Here is a 19842-nt window from a genome sequence, read left to right as displayed (position 1 = left end):
TTTGTATCAAGTCAAACTTGATTTTTTTAATTAGTGTGTTTTTAGACATGCATGATATATTGCTAATTATATCAATGATGGCCAATATTAGCACGATATTGGAAGCTTATAATAACCAGGGCTTATTTAATTGTTCCTTTTATTCATCTTTTTCTACACCAGGATTCAGAAGTACTTAGCTGTTATCGATAATTTCTACTGTACATTTATTTGATGCCTGATTATAAACCTGGGGCCTGATTTATAGGTGATTTATAAATGTTATGTTTGCTCAAAATGACCACTGAAAAGTGTGTATGACATTTCCCACACATACATCAGAAGTTATAAAAAGTACAGTTGCCCAAAAATGTCCACACCATCCAAACAACACTTTAACCTTTGCTGTCTGGCATGTAATGCCCACTTTTTATGATCAAAAGTGTGCAACAGTCGGATTTCATAAGGACAAAAAAAATCCCATAAATTTTTTCCATAGGTGAATTCATTTCTACCGATAACTTATAAACCTTTAAAGACAGACCTACCGTGAACTCCAAGGTTGTTAATCAATGCAATATGCTCCTGTTGAAGCCATCAGTTCATGTTATTTCAACTTCATTTTTTAGAAATCGTGTTTAAAAGTAAATTCTTGGTCAAGAACTACACTACCCATGATCCTCCTCAAAGATCCACCAATCAGAGAATCGTAGTGATAAAAGCGCATCAAACAAGCTCTGTAGCGACCACTCACTTTCATGAAAATCAATTCGGTCTCTCTACGCTCTCAAAGTACTTGTATTTTCGCACATATCTAAATATTTTGCAATACATTTTCAAAGTTTGTAATGTTGGGATTTACCTCGGAGTTGGTTGGTTGGTTCACTGCTTAAAACCATTTTAATGTAGGATTCTGTGAAATCTCCATCGAAAAAGATGAATGGGAAAAATACTTAAATAGTGGGGCAGTCACTGTTGCGCTCCATTCCATTTTTAAATGTTTTTTTTTATTGAATTTGACATAATTGAAGTAAAATGGGTTGTGAACACCGTTTCATGTTGCCTTTTAAGTGATCTTACAGAAATGTTTAAACTCGAGAAAGAGTATTGGTTTATGTCTGTGCAGATCTTTTTGCACATAGGCAGAAAAAAATAAATAAATATATAACTCTTAAGAGGACATGCCTCTGAATGCCTTTTCAAAACTTCCTCAGCTAAGTTTATTGACTTTGGTTTCCACCTTCTGAAATATTTATTACTCTTTGTGAAATGCTGAGAGGCCCAGTTTGCTTTTTTCTCTCCATCTCGCGCCAAAGGTCATCTGTTTGCCACCAGTTCCTGCGCATATAGGAAGCTTAATTGAAGTTTCACTAATTTCATCCATTATTTACGTGTCGCACATACAGGCTCTGGCTATGCACACTTCCCACATTTTCATTCCCACAGTTAGCCATCTATACTGTGAAGATCATTTGAGGGTATGGTGGGTGTTTTCCCAGCTGTAGAATACAAATGCACAGTTTATTCACTTTCAAAACACTTCAGGTGATTTTATTCTGCCAAGAAAATGAACAGAAGAATGCTTTGTGACTCGGTGTCTGGAGCAATGTGGAATTCATCTGACGGTTGTTTGGTGTTTATTGTGTTGCGCTTTCACTCGTAGGTCATTAACCAAACTCATACTGTTTCTGAACCATGAAGCAACGTCATTATCATACCAGAGACCCTCTTGCGCAAGTTCCTCACATTTTACCCTTCAAAATGTCTGTCTGTTGTAGCACTTGTGAGTCCACACGAGTCTCCTAGCCGAGTAACTACAGGTGTAGTTCATCACATTAACCATGGGGGGGTTGGGCTTGAGGGACTAAATAGTCAATTGCTGTTTGATTTCACGTTTATTAATGTATAATGAAAGTTAATATGGGTCTTTAATATGCTTAATGGTTTCCATAAAACATGCAATAAGTAATCTGATTATATTACCTAAAAGGAGTAATCTAAAAGATCATGTTACTGATTACAGTTTTAGTTTGAAATCAGTACCGAATACATTTCTGAAGTAATCAAGCCAACACAGTTTCACTGAGTGTCATAGAGTTCAACTCTTTGAATGTAATAGAACTTTGCTCTGTTCTTCAGGTGTAACAATCGGACGCAGTGTGTTGTCATCACAGGCTCGGATGTCTTTCCGGATCCATGTCCAGGGACGTACAAGTATCTAGAGGTCCAATACGAATGTGTCCCTTATAGTAAGTAATCTTCCAATATCTTGCATTTTGTAGTTATACCAAGTGCAAAAATCTAATACTGTATTGTAATACTGTACTTGATACTAAAGATTAAAATCATGTATTTTGTTATTTGTACTATTCAGCTATTCAACATGCAATTAAACAGCACAGTAAAATGTTAATATGTGATATTATGGTCTTACCATCTTATGATGTTGAAGAAGTGATTTCAACTTAGCTTTAAGTCAATGTGGATTGCATACTTGCTGACAAGTTGATGGTAATTCTCTGTCTTATCATGGCTGTGTAGCAAACCTTAATGAGCTGCCTCGCTGTCTACTGCCTACTGAAGTGTATAAGAGATTTGTGTAACTCTTACAGTTGATTCCAATAGAGTTTGATGTTAGCATGTTGCTAAGCTAACAACATGGTACTATAATAACCATGCTGAAAAATTAAAAGGAGCCTAAACCCTAAGCTTTTTTGCTGGTCTTGGCTGGTTTAAGCTGGTCTCCCAGTCTGACCAAGCTTGTGTCCAGCTGGTTTAGCTGGTTGGCCAGCTAAATTAGCAATCCAGCTAAGGCTGGTTTAAGGGTCAATGACGTGATGCTGATCTATTAAGTGATACAAAAATACATTAAAAATGCAGCTTCCACTTATAACAATTACTTGAATACACCTCTACTATAATGAACATGTTTTCAATTTCTGAGTTAGTTGTTGTTGTTTTTTTTTTTTTGTTTGTTTTTTCTGGGGCTTGAAGCTAAAATGTCTAACCGTCCGGAGACAGTAAAATAAATTAAAGTCTCATTAAAAGCTAAAATTCTTGGAAAAAAAAGAAAGAAGTGTTGTCATACGTAGTTTGGAATAATCTTTCATTATTATTTCTCAAAAATAAATAAATAAGCAGTGGAACTATTTTGTTTGAAAATATTAGTAATGTTTGAAAAAAATGTTGCCTACCAAATCAAAGTCAGGCAGTGTAACCAACATGAAAGTAGACATTTTGTAGTTATGTGTAGTTATGAAAAAAAAAAAAAAAAAACAGGGGACGCCTTTAGAAACTTTTTAAGTTTTTCGAAATTATCAAATATTTTGACATTTTTAGGAAAATTTAGTTCTGATCAAATGGAGCAACCCTAAGAACTTTTTGATATTTGTGACTCAGAAATGCATGATATTTGTAAAAAAAAAAAAAAACAACTACAAAAAAAAAAAACAAAAAAAAAAGTTTTTTTTTTTTGTTTTTTTTTTAAAGTCTTGAAATTAATTAAGTTGTAAAAGGAAAGTATTATAGTAACTTTAACTTGTTGGTTAAACCACTTGATATTTTTAAAGCCATTAAAGCTTTTATTTATTTAGTTTGGTAGAAAATGCTGTAAATGCTTTTTAAAAAGTTATAAAAAAACAAACGTGGACACAGATTACAATTCTATGAACCTAACGTGTGTTTTAAATTAGGTTTTCAAAAGATTTCTCATTTTTATCACCTCAGACCATATTTGTTGATGACCCATAAGCCTTTTTATTTATTTTTTTATTTTACAAAATTCAAAGCACACCCAAACATTGAGTGCAATTTTGGGGCATTTTTATTTAGAATGACAATTTTTATATTGACCAATGAATTTCCAATTGTGTTTAATTTAATTTTATTTATTTTTGTTTTTTGTTTTTTTTTATCATTTCATAGAGACAATCTATAGCAGAACTGAGCATAACTAGAAAAAATATATATATCCACAATAGAAATGTGCATGACTTTTCCAGGAAACAATACAATTCCTTTGTATGTCCAGGTTTTCCATAACCGAGCCCTGCAGTAGTAAATAAAATATAGTGTTATATATCTATAATTGACATTTCCCTTGACACCATCTGCAATTGTATATAATGATTTTAAATAAACTCTTCACTATGCATTATGGGATTGTTTAATCCCCAAAGGAGGTCCAATGCCGTTTTAGATTTTGGCCAAAGATATCTTTGAAGGCAGCGTAATGTTGCCGCTACTGTTTGCATCAGGAGGATGCCCGTAGGCAGCTCATTAGGGTTTGGAACAGAGCCAGTGTCTGCTTTAACATTCGACCTTCTGCCATTGTTTCTCCATCACTGATGACAGGAGACTAATGTCAAGGCTGCCCTACATGCCCTCAATAATATCTGATTTTTACTCTGCCTTGAATAATTCAGCTTCCACTTATCTTTAGGGTTTCTGATTCTTTGTCCAGATACCACGTTTTGCAGCTGTTTACCTTGATGCATCTTTTGATGAATAAAATATTCTGTCTTCTGAGTCATCTATTTTTTTCCATGTTTGTCTCTCTAGTGAAGCCTCTAGTTTTTCAGAGACGGCTGTTTGGAGGATCCTGTCCATTTTTCTATCGAAGAGATTTGAATTTTTTTAATTTTTTTTTTTAGATATTGCACCACTTGATACTGATTTTCTCAACAACAAAAAATAAATAAATAAAACAAAATAAAATAAATGGCATGAATGCATGATTATCTCTGTCTTTTTCAATATATGGGCAGTTGACAAAGAACATTTACATTAACTTGCTTTTCAACATCAAGGTTTTAGGTTCAAATTCATCTAAATGTGTAAGGGAAAGTGGGTATTTTATGCAGGGGCCTAGCAACCATTATAACTGGGGGAGACGTGCACCCACATTAAAAGTTTGAGTTTGCCCTTTCTCCAATTTTTGAGTTCTGTATTGCTTGGCTGCAGTGCATGTGGGTAAAAAATTTGAACGGCTGCATAAAACTATGTCTTAAAGACCTAAGCACAAATATATTTGTACAGAATAAGTAGAAATACTCCATGTAGTCTTAAATTTAATTTAAAGGTCATACAACCCACACACATAATAATTATAAAAGGAAAAATGTAGTTTTTAGGTGAAGTAAAGCACAGTGTTATAACAGTTCAACTGCCCATATACATGTACTGTATATTATTTATATAAAATTGTTTCTGGCAATGTGTGACGAATTTCAAACACAATTAATATAGGGGTTGGATTGTAATCAATTATGGTGACATCTAATTTTACATTTTCAACACACTTTTAATTAATGATATAAAGAAAAGATAAAATGCTGGTGTGTCATTTAAATTTCTTTTAATAGTACTTTCTTATAGTACTTATAATTAGTAAGTACTGGCTTTTGAGACCTAATAGTACTTTCTGCTTCTGTACTTTTGTTTCTGTCTCTCTAACCACTTACCTCTCTATTTGTCATTAGGTATCCACTGATAGCAATATAATTAATTATCCCTTATTCTCAGTAGCACAGGTGTCGCACCTAAGCGTTTTTCTCTGAACATTTTGCTGAGAATATGCTGTATTACTCTTTCCAATTGGAAGTTCTCTTCTATGACTGAAACGCATTGGCCTGTATATGTAAATGTTGACGTTTTCTGGACTCATTCAAATCTTTTCTCTCCCTTGACAATCTTTCAATTCTCTTGTTTTTCACGGCTCAAAATAGAAGTGGAACAAAAAGGTAAATGACTGCTCTGGTTTTCAGTCCTCAGCTCCTTGTTTTGTCTTGTAAAACAAGACATGACATCGACAACATCTCTCAAACCGAAACCCCAAAAAAGAAAAGAAAAAATCATTGGGTTGGACATTAAAACTTAATCTTAAGATGGACTTAAAAGCTCTTCTCAACACCTATATAGATATCTTCTATGGTCTTGGGTTGTTCAACTTAAAGAATCTGAAGAAACTTAAGTCTCAGACAAAACAATCTTATTATCCAATTTTTAAAGGTGATGTGTGTAGTAATTTACAATAAGCAAGCCATTCATTGATTCCCACAAAAAGTGTAAGCACTGTGGCTTGATCTGTTTGACGAACATTGACAGACATGGGGGAGTTTTCTGAAACCTGTTGAAATCATTAATTATTTGTGCAATTCCATTTGGAGACTCTAGTGGTGCATAAATTACACACATAAATTATTCCCATTAGCGCCGTCTTTTTCATCTCTTTTCATTTGCAGGGCTTTTTGCTGTTTGTTTGGTTCCCCTTTTCCCTTTTGTCTGTTCCTCTCAGTTGTAAGTGTTTAAGAAAAATCTCAGGGAGCAAGGCCAGCTCAAAACCATCTGTGCAGTTGCTGTCACCTAACCTCTTGTGTTTCCTTTTGACTATGCACGCAACACCAGTTTCCACACTTCCAAAATGAGATTGTGATGTGTTAGTCTTTGAAGTCTGCATTTAATACATATATTGGACCAAAAGAATATGTGTAGAGAAGATCAGTGCAGAGTGCAGTATTGGTTGGGTTTCTAACACTCCCTCTCACTTCCTGACCTCTTTTCCAGTTTTCATTTGCCCTGGAACTCTGAAAGCTGTGGGAGATCCGGCCTTTGTCTTTGAGGCCGAACAGCAGTCTGGAGCCTGGTGCAAAGACCCCCTGCAGGCCGGGGACAAGATCTATTTTATGCCATGGACTCCATACCGCACAGACACTCTCATAGAATATGCCTCACTCGACGACTTGAGGAGCGGTCGACAGACAACTACTTACAAGCTTCCACACCGTGTGGACGGAACTGGATTTGTGGCTTACGATGGGGCCATTTTCTTCAACAAGGAGCGTACACGAAATATTGTCAAGTTCGACTTGCGGACTCGGATCAAGAGCGGAGAGGCCATTGTCGCCAATGCCAACTACCATGACACCTCACCATATCGTTGGGGAGGCAAGACGGACATCGACTTGGCGGTAGATGAGCGTGGATTGTGGGTCATCTACGCCACCGAGCAGAACAATGGACGTATCGTTCTCAGCCAACTCAATCCCTACACTCTGCGCTTTGAAGCAATGTGGGAGACGGCCTACGATAAACGCTCGGCCTCCAACGCCTTCATGGTGTGTGGGGTACTACATGTGGTGCGCTCCACCTATGAGGAGAACGAAAGCGAGGCCAGTAAGAGCCAGATTGACTACGTGTACAACACCAAGTTGGGGCAAGGGGAGTATACTGACATCCTCTTTCCCAACCAGTATCAATACATCGCAGCTGTGGATTACAACCCTAGGGATAACCAGCTATACGTGTGGAATAATTTTTACATTCTACGATACAGTCTTGAGTTCGGACCACCCGATCCTGATGAAGGTAAGACATATTATGTTCTCGGTTTGGCTTTGTGGAGTGGTCTGATTTTTCAAGTGTGTGCCCTAATATGCCCGAATCATAGAATGTCTGAGTTTTAATTTAGAGTAGTGTGAGATGGAGGAGAGCTTTTTCTTTCCCAGACCCCTAGAGAGAGTCCTCCTATAAACAAAAATAGAAGACCCATGCACTGGGGATGATTTACAATATTGTTATGTGTGATGGTTGCTGTGACTGTGATTATCATAGATAAGTGAGAGGGACTCACTCTTAAAAGACTCATCAAGTGGCTGCTCTTGCGGTCCCATTCCCATCTATTAAGGCCGTAACCCTATTAACTTCACCCCTAATCTTAGACCGCCAACAGCAGGGGCGAGTGCGCTAGTGCCGTGCTACATAAAAATTCAGCATCTGTGAGAAGCCGAGGGATGACCCTAGGCGAAAATTGCCATGTCTACCTGAATGGTTTCTCAGAGGATGCGATTTGCAATAAATTTAGACAATCCCAATGTCATTTCGCGAGTGGTAAAGGGAAATGTGTAGTCGGTTCATGGCAAGACACATGTATCATTGGCTGCGACAAGGCTCGAGGAATGACTCGCCACAGAAGAAGCGATCAATCATCAAGGGTCATTAGCTAGACGGGCCGAATTTGAAATTCATCTCTTAAGAGCTGAGTGGCACCAGATGTGTCACTAGACAGCTCTCTTTTATCAACGAGAGGAGAATAAGCGCAATTATTCACACCTACCTCTCAGAACAGAAAGCGGTCGTGCTGTTGCCAGTCGTCCTTTAGTAGCAGTGACCCCTTTTCACCAGGGCTGTTTGTTTCTGTCTGCTTTGTCTGTCCTCCGCCCATTTGTATGCAGAGGTCGAGCCTTGAATTCCCCCCCGCCAAGCCACAATTAAGTCGATGTAGACACTAGTATTTTAGTTGGCTTACCATGCATGAGGGGGAATGCATACATTCAGCCCATTTTCGCTCTGGCGCTTGCATGTATGTAAATGTGATTAACAACTGAATTATCATAATTGCCATCCGTGGGTGATCATGGCAGTGCAGCGAAGTCGAGTCAGGATTGTGGCACGTTGGCAATGAGAAGCTTAAATATTCATCTTTTTCTGACACCACAGACATCTTTTCAGGACACTGCGGTTTTTGTAGAATCTTAGCAGCAGGTTTTTCCAGTTACAGTAGAATTCAGTGGAAAAGAAAACAGTTTCCTCAAAGTAAAGGTGTTGTCATACATGGCAATAAAATTTGCACGTTCATGTCAATTTTAGCCTACAGTGGTTATAAAACCAGATCTTATACTGGGGCATCCGTTATGTTTCATGATGAAAGCATAATTAGAGAATCCTGTTCACAGTAACATAGCTTTACAGCAATGACCTTGTACCTAACAAATGCAATGCACTCTTGTCAACGTTTAAAGGAATATTATGGGTCCAGTACCAGTTAAGTTCATTCGACTCACCCCTCCTGTCATAAAAAAAAAAAAAAAGCAAAAGTGAGGCACTGCCAAATAGAAGTGAATGGGGGCAATCCATAAACAATGAAATACAAGTATAACCACAAGACGTAAACATCATACGTGTTAACATGATTTTAGTGTGATAAAATCGCTTACAGGGTTTTGTTGTCATGACAACATAGATAAAGTAAGTAAAAGATGTTAAGATACTAAAACTGTGTCTAGATGTTTAGGGCTGGGTTTCCCGATAACGTTGTAACTCAAGCTTTTACGATCATCTTAACGAATGTCGCTTGTTATTTTACGAATGAGTAACACCTGTTTCCCAAACCAGCACGCAGATCGCTCGTTATAAAGTAGAACTTAAATCCTTTGTTATGGGAGCTGTCCGGTCCAAAGGTGCTGATCACTTTGGCAAATGTGTCTAGAGTTTGTCTTTTCAACATGAAAATAATGTGGAAATTCTGCCAAACATGGAAGTTGTTTGTAACATTGTCGAAGCACTGAAATTTATTAACTATTACAGAATTTAATTATAGAAATAATGATGGCTTTAGTAAGACAAAGTTTCAGATGTATTGGTGCTCAATCATAGAGATTAATGAAAGTGACGCAATAAATGCATGTAACGTGAATATACGCAATGTGAATTATAAGCCACTCTCACAATGCCTAAAGTTATTTGGCTGGCAACTGAACAAATGCACACAGAACAGGATTAAAATGACAAGCATCAGTATTAAACTACTCATAGACCTACATTATCTAAACATTCATAGATCATCTGGTTAGAGTTCAAGGCACCGTGTACTTGTATCCTTACTGCCATTATGCATCATGCAGCCATGTAAAAAGACTATAGGCGAGCCGATTGGAAACATCCATTGGAGGAAGGAGATAGAGGAGGAGGAGGAAGAGAGAAAGGGAATCTCTCAATGCACACTCTCACTCTGATCTCCTCTAACCAAATTTTAATTATTTATTAAGGCATATTTCTTTAAGTTTTAAACTGCGTGGTCACATTACATTACTCATGTCTTCTTAATAATCTGTTTAATAAGAACATATCATCTTTCTATTGCCATTACAATTATGCTTATCAAAGAAAGCTAATATAACGTTATACTGTATTACTGTGTCTTGTAATTTAGACCTATCACGTTGCATGCACAGACTGCGGAGACTGCCTATTGATTTCATATCGAATTTTCAACACGTTTTTATCCTCTGAAACAGTTTACAATGGCTTTCCAATGATCCAAATATATTAATACAATTTATTAAATTGCCCATTGTCTGTGATAAACTGTGATGCCAGGAAGATACATTTAAGTTGCACTTAATGGACTTAAGAGCAGTTCAAAGCTCTCGTTAATTTACGAATGTTTTTACAAACTACTTAGATAATGATGCTTTTGGTAAATGCGCCTTAGAGATTAAGTACTACTTAAGTGCTTCTACATTCTACTTAGTGCTTTGGAAAACCAGCCCATATCTTTTGGCTTTACTTTTGAAACAGTGTGCATTTACATTTTTATGGACTGGCCCCACATTGCAAGTGCCCCAGTGTAACCACAATTTGTATTTTTTTTATAGTAAATGAGAGGCGAAATAATTTTTTGTTGAAAGTCTAATTGATGTTTTGTGCCAATCAGTATTATACCACAAATTCTTCTGATTTAGCTTAATTTATACCAAACCCAGAATATTCCTTGAATGTCCATTAATCCTCCACATTATTTAAACAGTACAAATTGACATCTACTTCCATAATTTGGAATATTTTTTTATATATATATTTGCTATTTATATTTTTGCTTCACTAATGAAAATAGTTCTAAACAAAGCCAAAGCAGGATGAATATTTTTGTCTTTCTTTCCAATAAAACTTTAAAAAATCCCTAAAGCTAGATGAGAAGCAACACTGCAAAAGGTAATTAGATTTGTCCTCAGAGAATGTAACTTTAATAAGTGTATTTTGTCTTACTGCACTGGCAGTTTTTTTTTTTTTTCCTCGTTTTTTCACTTGTTTATACTTAATAGTTCTTCACTTTTATCTGCCAGTGCACCAAGACGAAATACACTTGTATTAAAGATACATTCTCTGAAAACGAGCCTTAATATCTTACACAAGTTTGTTTCGCACTATATTTATCTACTGGAAAATGAGCCAGAAAACACTTAATAACTCACCAAGAAGTATGCAGTATGACTGTTAATACACAATACAGCTATCATGGTTATAAAGCTTAAACTAGGACATCTGCTATGTTTCATGATGAAAGCGATGTAGCTTTACAGCGATGGTCTTGTGCTGAACATATACAAAGGACTTGTTTGTCAGTGTTTAAAATCAATTAATTTGTTAATGTATATAGATAGCCATGCAGTTCTCCTCAAACTGCCTCAATATGAAACCATTAAATTTTATTTCAGCTCTCCATATAGATTGTAATAAAATAACCTGCTCTGAAAGGGAATCTAATGGTGCTGAAATAATGTCTCTTTTGCAGAAATAGATAAGCATCTGAGCACAAAGATGAAATTAATTGCATCCATTAAGATTCACCAGGCTTGCGGTAAAGTCCCACAGCAATACCTGCCAGCAAAGCCTCTGTAGAATTTACACTGACCAAAACTCAGATTAGATGTGTCTATGGGAGCGATTAAATCTCATTACCGGACTTTATGAGCTACCTATTAAGCCTCCATTGCTAGCTATACTTTGGGTAATTACATGTTAGCACAATTTCTAGCCTTTAAAAGAGTACCAGGGACACTGTTGTGCACTTGCACCTCTATAACAACCCCCAAGAAATGCTACTTCAAGATGAGGAACAGTAGTTAAAACTGGTGATGTTATAATCCTTCTTTGCTATTCATATAATTCCTTGAGGGCGAAGACTGACATAAAACGCATCTGATTTATAGTGGAATTTGTGTGCAGTGAAAAGTGTGCAGCTCTTGTAGGCCGTTCCCTGCAAAAATGGGTTTGAACAGTGCTTAGTGCTCCAAACTCATCATCTGTTTCGTTCAGAGTTTGGAATGCAAGCCAAATTGGGAAACGTAGACCTTGTAGAACAACAAGATCGCAATTTTGTTCATTATTAGGAAAAAATGATCTACTGTCATCTCATAAATGCCATGAATTAGTACACTGATGTATTGGATATAATAATATTGTTAGCGTTAAATCCTTGTTTTTAGTGTTTTGCTGTGTTAAACAGTGTCCTAATTTGCAAGATACAAGCAGGTGTGCTTTTTATGAATGTATTAATCAGTGCATGCATTCTAAATTTTTTTTATAAGTTTGTCTTTCGTAATCTTTATAAAAACTTGCTCAGTCTCTAAATTGATTTAACTTTTTGTCTGATGTCACCAATCTCTCTTGCTTTTCAATACCTCCCCTCTATCCTTTTCTATCCTCTTTTCAATGAATTCCCATTGGAATCTACATTTTTCTCTCTCATTGAATGACCCATTTAGTTTGCAAATACATCTGATTACAGATGTAAACTGGCTTTCAAACCGTTTAACTTTGGCTTTCAGCATAGAATAGAGTCTCGAGCCTCATCACTATGGTATTATTTTGCAGGAGGAGAAAGTCAAAAGGAATCAAATGTATTTTTTTTAAGTCTCTTTGATGGCACCTTCTTCAAAGGGAAACTACTAGGAAGCGGTAATAAAATGCGTACCTAAATCCTGATGCTTCAAGATCCTCATATTGACACATAAAAGCCATTGTCAGGGATGTACAAAGACCATTGTGTCTTTGTTCAACATGGTAAAAAGATGGAATCAGACGAGGCAATAATTGCCAGGAACTTTCAGAGGTAAAGCAGGGCAGAAGGGAGAAAAGTAATTTGCTTTAGAACTACCATTGACCCGAGCGGTAAAGATGGCATGCCGTAAAAACGTAAAATGAATGACTCTTGCCGGCGTGGAGAGGCTTCATCTACCACCAAAAGTTATGTTTTGATTTATTTCGTTTTAATGCATAAAGTCAGGCTCGGAATCGGAGGGGAAATTAACAAAGTAAAAAAAAAAAACATTTTGGAGTCAACATGAAACAGCTTTTGTAACCCATTATAAATAAGGAGGGATGTATCGATCCGATACCTGGATCGGTATTGGCTCCAATACTGAAGCTTTTAGATGGATCGGGTATCGGTCCGATGAGCCCGATCCAAATCCGATACTGTGTGTTAGTCATGTTTGTTACTGTCAAGCTCCAAAAATGGCATAAAAGAACCATAAAAACAGTAAAATGACTTGTGCATTTTATTCAAAGCCATTTGAAGACGTGCGATAGCTCTGTGAATCACAAAAGGCTGTGTTTAATAAGTAAATATATAGTATGCGCATCGCATTAGTGAATGGTGCTGCTCTGTTGACACAAACTCACGCACAGGCTGGTGATGCACTCGCGGCTATTTTTAGCCTTCACAGCGGTGCGTAATATTTGAGCGCTACTCAAGAACAGCATCTCAGATGTAGATGCTCAATTGTTCGGTTCACTTATAATATGCATTTAGAATGGCACTGGAGGTGCATTTTACCAGAATTTGAATAAGAAGCGAATTAAACTACTGTGAACTTGCCTACAAACACACACATACAGGACTTCCTGGAGAGTTCAGAATGTCAAAATAAAAGCGTGAGGGTTTAAAAAGTGCACGATTTAAATATATTACTGTTGTATTTAATATTAAAATTAAAAGACAATAATAATAATAACAATTTATTATTATTATTATTATTATTATTATTATTATTGTCATCATTAGTATTTGTTTACAATTTATAACAATATTTAAGTTGAATGGGTTCCAAAAAATAACTGTGTGAATGAAAAGTGGACTGATGTCTTACAACTAAATTGAACAAAAAAGAGATCTGAATCCTTTAAAGTCCAGATGCAAGTTGAAACATTTTTGAAAAAAAAAAAAAGGCAAAAGTAAAACACTGGTTTCTTTTCTATTGAAGACTTGAAGACTGGAATTACTGTTAATTTTGCTGCTACATTATCCAGTATACTAGTTAATAATAAAGTGTTTCTTAATAAACTATACATTTATTTTGAAATAATGTGTGGTTAGAGGTTTGTGTTTCTTTACATATTAAAGAGTACTCCCAATTATTTCCACACAATAATGTAAAGATATTCTAAACTGATTATGCAAAAAACAACAACACTGGTATCGGCTTGGGATCAGTATTGGCCAATACTGAGATTTCTGATATCGGAATCGGATTGGAAGAGAAAAAGTGGTATCGGTGCATCCCTAATTATAAGTATAAAAACTATATATTTGAAGGTAATTGCAAAATATTTAAATATACAACAATACAAGCAATTGAGAATGTAATGGGAGTGATTTCATTTCATTTGCAATGCTTCATGGAAGTAGGCAGTTGCTGCTGAAGTCTTCTGCCACATTTTCTGCTTCCATGATATCGGCGGCTCTGATTGGTGGATCTCTCTTCAGGATTATGGGTAGTGTATATTTTCACCAAGAATTCAGCCATTAATCTCAAAAAATAAAACATTATTACGTTGAAATCACACAACATATGGCTTCTTCAGAAGAATACATCATTGCTTAATCTCAGAGCTCATTGTAGGTCTTGGAAGGTTTAAACATGATCGCACAAAATCAATTTGTCCAAGAAAATGAATGGGATTTTTACTTCCAGAACCTGACTGTTGCACTCTACTAAGTAAGTGAATGGGCTCAATTTTTATTCCATGTTGACTGTAGGTGATTTAAGTAACGTTAGAAGGGCCACTGTCCTCTAGAATATCTCACAAGGCCAGCTCTGTGTGTTTTGAGTCTCAGTGCAAGACACATTTGGTTGGAAGCGAAACATTCAGTGTAAACAGAGCTGAGAATTGCTAGCAAGTAGAGAAAGAGAGTATTGCACTCCAGAGCTCAACAATAAGGATGGCCCACTGGACCGGAGAGCTACATCGTACGTTTTTTTGTTTTTTTTTGTTTTGTTTTTTTTGTAAATTGAAACTTGGACAACATTTTCAGAAACATCAGTTAGAATGGGTTTAATTTATATTCAAATGACTGTATGCAACTGTTTTCCATCAAAATACTGAATATTAAAATATTGACAATTATTGAAAATTAAAAACATAATATTAACATAATATTTTAGAGGTCAACCGATTCTGGATTTCGCTGATACAGATAACTAAAGTGGTGGAAAAAACTGAGAACCGATTAATTGGTCGATTTAATTAGTTCAATTAAGAACATTTTCTTAGTCTGTGACAGGGACAGGCATAGAGGCTACAAGAGTCCAAATTGAATGAAATACTGAAATGCTGAATGAGATTTATTGTGCAACCAAAATCTTTATAATAACTATAACGTATTTAGTTGCGGGGTCAGTGATAAAATTGACAGGGCAAGTAAAAATCTGAAGTATTGGCCTGATTGAGCCAGCAGTCAAAAATCGTTATTGTTGGGCCTTGTACTCTCAATCCTAATGTTTGCCTCTGCTTTCCCTTCCTGCCTCACATACGCACTATATTCCTGGAGGCAGTGTCAATCCCTCCATTGAAAAGCCACATTTTGCCATTTCTCTGCGGTCTTTTAGCATGCGTACATGTACATCAGAATTTTAAATAGTCTCTGGCAGCGATCCATCAGCTTTTTATCTGCCTGTGGCTCTTTTAGCTGCGTGTCACGGGGACACACCAGTCAATCTGGTAATGCTGCTGGTCGGTAATGGAGCGTTTGACACCTGTTAGTCAGCGGTGATTAGTGGAAATGTAATGCCCATGTGTTTAGTGGGGTCTAAGGCTTTAAATCTCAAGACATTCTGCAAAACAGGTGTTGCTGTTCACACGTACACAGAACAGCAGCGTATGGAGCAAGTGCTGCATGCTTCAACTGCACAATGAGATTGCTGTGTGTTTCAGATGGTGCATGCTTCAGTAGGTGGGTTAACAAGTTTGTTAATTATTTATTTCTGATTAGAGATTAAAGATTAATTAGTCTATGCTAATGCAAGCATCATTATTTCTATTGCACACACGGTGGGTTAGGGATTTAGACAGACCGTTTGTGCTACGTAAAATGAATGAATGAAACCACAAATCATGCTTCTTGTTGAGGAGTGATGTGCTATTACTTTTCTCAAAGATCATGCTTACTATTTTCACCTGGTGGATGGTAAAGCAGGCAACAGTAATAACAGACTAACATTTAAGGAGGGATCTTAAACATAATTCATTTATACAGTGCAGTGTATGCTTTTACTTGTTTACCGAGTCAACAGTGAAGAGCATGCTTGAGATGAAATATGAGACATGTGATGTTTGAAGAAAACAAAGAAAATTTATGGTAATATCACTTGTGAGCAGAGTATTTATTTATTGGCCGCAATTCCCAATCAAATTATAATTTTGCCAAATTGCGCAAAAAGTGTGAAAATAAAATGTAATTGTGGATATTTAGGATAAATAAAATGTTAGCCTTGAAATTAGTCTTAGCAAGACAAATGTGTCCTCCATTTTATTTAAAAAAATATATATATAATAAGTTAATGTAACTTGTAATTTGTTTTATGTAATGTAATTCCCATCATTGTCAATTCCACCACATAATTCTATTAAATACAATACAGGGAACCACTTTATATTAGGTGTCTTTAACTACTATGTACAGTACTTTTTTTTATACTTTTTATATACATACATGTTGTTGCATTATACTTACATTTAAAGTACCTGCATTTACTTACATCTGTAGTTACACTTTTTACCTTACCCCTAATCCTAGTCCTAACCCTTCCCTTAACCCTTACCCTCAACCCTAACCTTAATCTAAACCCTTACCCTACCCCTAAACCTACCCGTACCTTAACCTCAGTAGCAGCAAATGTGAATCTTTTGAGAATTTTGCAGAACAACATGTAGTTACACAATAAATGCTTTGTATTGTATGCATTTTAATGTTAGTACATAGTAGTTAGAGACACCTAATATAAAGTGGGACCCAATTCTGAATTTGAGATGTTCTGAAAATTACTCTCTGGTGAAAATGTTTATGACTTTTAGATAAAATTACAAAAATGTATGCAAGTCTCAGGGATATTGTTAGTAGAGGTAGACGATATATCGGTTTTACAGATTAATCTGTGCCGATAGTTGCTTTTTGGAACTATAATTATTAGCAAAAATCTATGGTGATAGTTGCAGATAGTTTTTTCGTAATTTCATCATTTCAAAATAAGTGTCCCCAGTGTGTTTCAGGCTTGTTAATAGACCATTTCAATCATTGTTTGGGAGGTGACATTTGGGTTTCTAGAACATTCTCATTTATTTGTCTGTCTCATTCAAAACAATAGCGGGCGGCGCTAATGATCTGCCGGAATTTCTTAAGGTCCAGCGCAGTAGCATTGTTATTGTTTACATTATTGAAAAGGTTTATACTTAAAAGTCCCGAGTTATGCACCAAATCTTCGTTATTTTCGGGTTATTTTGGGGATTATGGTTGAACAATAAACTGCATCTGGGATTTTATTCATTTAGGACTCTTTGTCAGTGCCCGTCATAGTAAGGAACGATTAAGATTATTTATTTTTTTTGACATTCTATAAATCAGTTTTAAAAACTATAGGCTGATTAATCGGATATTGGCCTTTCACACCGCCTTAGTTATCGGTATCAGCAAAATCCACTACCGGTCGACCTCTAATTGTTAGAATACAAATACTACTGAGAGTGTGATAAATGTTTCAACAAGACTTTATTTTCTTGAAATCCATGTGCCCGAAGTTGAAGAAACACCCTTAAATAAAATCTGCCTTTTTAACTGCTTTGAAGTCAGCTTACCCAATCAGAATTTAATCTTGTAATGATCCATTTAATAATTTAGCTAAAACGAAACCCTGTGTGAATCAGATATCTGCTAATGTAACATCCAAACAGTTTAATTATACAGTAATTATACTTTTTTCCTTTTTTTTTTTTTTTCTGTATCATAACATACGTGGTTATAGAATTTGTTGAGTGCATTTTTTAACATCTGCGATCATTAATGAAGGTGTTGATGTCACTGAGCTTGTGGTGAATCCGGTTTAGAAAAGAGGTGATCTGGAGTCTTTGTGAAGGTGGCCGTTCCCCCAGATGACCTGATAGAGTACACATCTGTCTCAATCACACATTGATTACCGCTGGAGATGTCAGGGAAGTGAACTCTTAGTCAACAACAGCAAGAGAAATTCAGTCATTTAATCAATGGTGCAGCTGAGAACCTACTGATGAATTTTCCCCTGACAATTAATAAGACCTGCATTCACTACCAAATGACGGTCTAAAAGAGATCTTTAAAGAAACAATTGAGTTTTGAGAGCTGAACGTGCAGTGCATGAGAGAATTTAGTTGCAAATAGTGGGAAATGACAAATTCTCAAAATCCAAATCACATTTGTTGCTTTGTAGACATTCAGGGGAAAATCCTGAACTGGTCCAAAGGTTTCATTGGTCTTTTTGTTCTATTTTGATGCCACACAATTTTGTGTGTGTAAAATAGACTTGCGAGATCTTGGAAGAACCAAAGGAACGGTATTATAATATGGTGCTCCCAGACTGCAGGCACACATGCTGATCCAACAGTATTATTGTGTTGTGACACAGCCAGCTTGTAATAAACCCGCCTCCAAATGACAGCCAGTAGAAAACTCCAGCTGGAGGATACTTTGGATAAACACCACATTTGCATTTGGCAGGTCCTGTATGTTTCCGTGTGAAAAAAATGTTTGAAGTTGAAAGAAAGAAACATTGTTTTGCCAGTATTTTGTTATTTTTTGGTTATTTTTATTTATTTATTTTTTATTTTATTTTTTTTGTCTACAAAAGTGGTGTGGGGCATATCGAAGGGCTTGTTTTTAGTAGTCTTTTGTTTTTGCTCAGCAGTTAAGGCTCTGGGTTATTGATTAGAAGGTTGGGGGTTCAAACCCCAGCACTGCCAAGATGCCACTGTTGGGCCCTTGAGCAAGGCCCTTGACCCTATCTGTTCCAGGGGTGCTGTATCATGGCTGACCTTGCACTCTGACCCCAGCTTAGCTGGGATATGTGAAAAAAAAAAATAATGTCACTGTATATGTGCAAACATATAATGTGTGATAAATAAATAAAATTAAATTAAAAATGAACCATGATTTTCTACTTGCTAGTTAGTTGCAGGTAGTGTTAGGATACGCCCCTGAGCACTAAATCAGTCATCAGTATTTTGGGTCATTTTCCATAGAAATGTACTAAGACTGCACATATGTGGTAAAAGCTAATTTTGTAATTTTGTTTTTGGAGTACACTAGTATATAGATGACCTAAAAGCTACAGACATGGAATAAAACCACAACAGAACACCAAAGATGGTTTGCTGGTCTAATGGTTTTTCTGGCTGGTCTGGTTTGCCGGTTTTAGAGGAATCAGTCTGGAAGACTAGCTGGCCGACCATCAATAAGAGCTGAAGACCAGCTTGGCCAGGCTGGGACACCACCTAAACCCTCTTAAGACCAGCAGGGATGCCTTCAGAGCGATAACAGGCACTCATTCTTTCGTTAGCATTCTTAACACTTCATCTCGAAATCCCAATTTCTCAGCAGACGTCCAGCATTGCTCTTCACCCTTGGACTCTTAACAGTCATGGGCTGCTGAGTGGTCTTGCCTTTGATAGGCTATGTGTCCTTGCGTTGTGATTTCTCTGTCGAGGGTGATTTCACTGACTCATGAAATGACAGCTAATTGAGGCTCCTTTTCCTGAGAGCGCTGATGGATGATGCCCCACGATTCCTCCTCCTGCCAGCCGGTGAAATTGCCCGGCATAATCAAAGGAAAATTGTAGAGGCATGAGTCAGGAGATGTCAAAATAAAGCGATGAGGCAGGCTCTGCCATTGACAAGCCATTTACCTCTGTATTTATTTTCGCTCTCGCTCGTCCACTCTTTTTTTCCACTATGGCTTTACGGCTAAAGTAGAATGTTTGAGTGGACAAGAGAAGAAT

General features: G+C 36.5%; 1 protein-coding gene across 5 annotated transcripts in view; it reads left to right on the top strand.

Annotated features, from left to right (window-relative positions):
• Positions 1 to 19842, top strand: part of LOC127440710 (adhesion G protein-coupled receptor L2-like) — a 176845-nt gene that overhangs the window by 61798 nt on the left and 95205 nt on the right. For all 5 annotated transcript variants that reach the window (XM_051697455.1, XM_051697456.1, XM_051697457.1 and 2 more), the window contains exons 4-5: positions 2119 to 2228; positions 6544 to 7344. In XM_051697455.1, the coding sequence (XP_051553415.1) occupies positions 2119 to 2228; positions 6544 to 7344 (911 nt within the window). The remainder of the gene's footprint in view (positions 1 to 2118; positions 2229 to 6543; positions 7345 to 19842) is intronic.

The sequence above is a fragment of the Myxocyprinus asiaticus genome, chromosome 5 (assembly GCF_019703515.2).
Source record: "Myxocyprinus asiaticus isolate MX2 ecotype Aquarium Trade chromosome 5, UBuf_Myxa_2, whole genome shotgun sequence".
Taxonomy (NCBI): Eukaryota; Metazoa; Chordata; class Actinopteri; order Cypriniformes; family Catostomidae; genus Myxocyprinus; species Myxocyprinus asiaticus.
This window is presented reverse-complemented; position numbering and strand designations above follow the sequence as displayed.